The 970-nt window shown below is 38.4% G+C and overlaps 1 protein-coding gene across 1 annotated transcript in view; it reads left to right on the top strand.

Annotated features, from left to right (window-relative positions):
* Positions 1-970, top strand: part of LOC118337189 (glutamate receptor 2-like) — a 20,157-nt gene that overhangs the window by 8,778 nt on the left and 10,409 nt on the right. Inside the window, exon 4 of the mRNA XM_035674096.1 lies at positions 121-271. Coding sequence (XP_035529989.1) covers positions 121-271 — 151 coding nt within the window. The remainder of the gene's footprint in view (positions 1-120; positions 272-970) is intronic.

Genomic DNA, 970 nt, shown 5'->3' on the forward strand with positions numbered 1-970 from the left:
TTTTTTTATATCTGTTTCACATAAATGCTGCTGTGACAAGGAAATTACAATACACATACAAATACAAAATACAGCTTCCTATATGCATGTGTTTTTAGTTTTTATTACTTATTTTTGACTAATGCTAGGTTACTGCGTTGACCTGGCTGCAGAGATTGCAAAGCACTGTGGAATACGCTACCAGCTAAGAATTGTGGGAGATGGCAAATATGGAGCAAGAGATGCAGAAACCAAGATCTGGAATGGTATGGTTGGAGAGCTGGTGTATGGGGTAAGATTTGACACACAGACACACACAGACACACACACACACACACACACACATACACAATCCCACTCCAGCTGTACCGTGACATCATTAGTCAAATTTTGAACGGGTTTGGATTACCAACATCAAAACCCCTTACAAAAGTCTTTTAGTAATTTGTCATACCACAACCCAGGAGAATCCACTTGAAGTTGATTTTCCATTCTTCTTTAGTTATCCCTTGTGTGTGGCAAGACCAAGTTCCTGACATGGCATGTGAACAAAGTGGTAAAAAGTATAATTGGATTGTGGTTAGGTGGATTATGCAGTAAATAGGTAGGTAAACTGGGTAAGTGACATAGGTGGTAATAACTGGACTAGGTGGATGGTTAGAATTAGGTAAATCCATTGGCTAGGTAGTGAGGTCAGTAATACACATAGCTGTAGATAAATGTAGCATCTTAAAATGTAAAAAGATTGGGTTTGGTAAATCCAATAAATCTGATAAATTCTGTTGTTACGTAACTGAAATGGGTGCTGAAAAGTGTAATAGGCACGTATATGATTATAAATGGAATGGATGGATATGGTTTGAATCGGGTAAATAAGGGGTTTAGATAACTGAGGTAGGTAGTGCACATGGATGCTGAAAAGTGCAGATGGTAATGGTAAATGGTAAATGGACCTGTACTTGTATATCGCCTTTCTAGTCTTTCCGACCAC

The sequence above is a fragment of the Morone saxatilis genome, unplaced genomic scaffold (assembly GCF_004916995.1).
Source record: "Morone saxatilis isolate NCDOM2014 unplaced genomic scaffold, NCSU_SB_2.0 Contig3, whole genome shotgun sequence".
NCBI classification, from domain to species: domain Eukaryota; kingdom Metazoa; phylum Chordata; class Actinopteri; family Moronidae; genus Morone; species Morone saxatilis.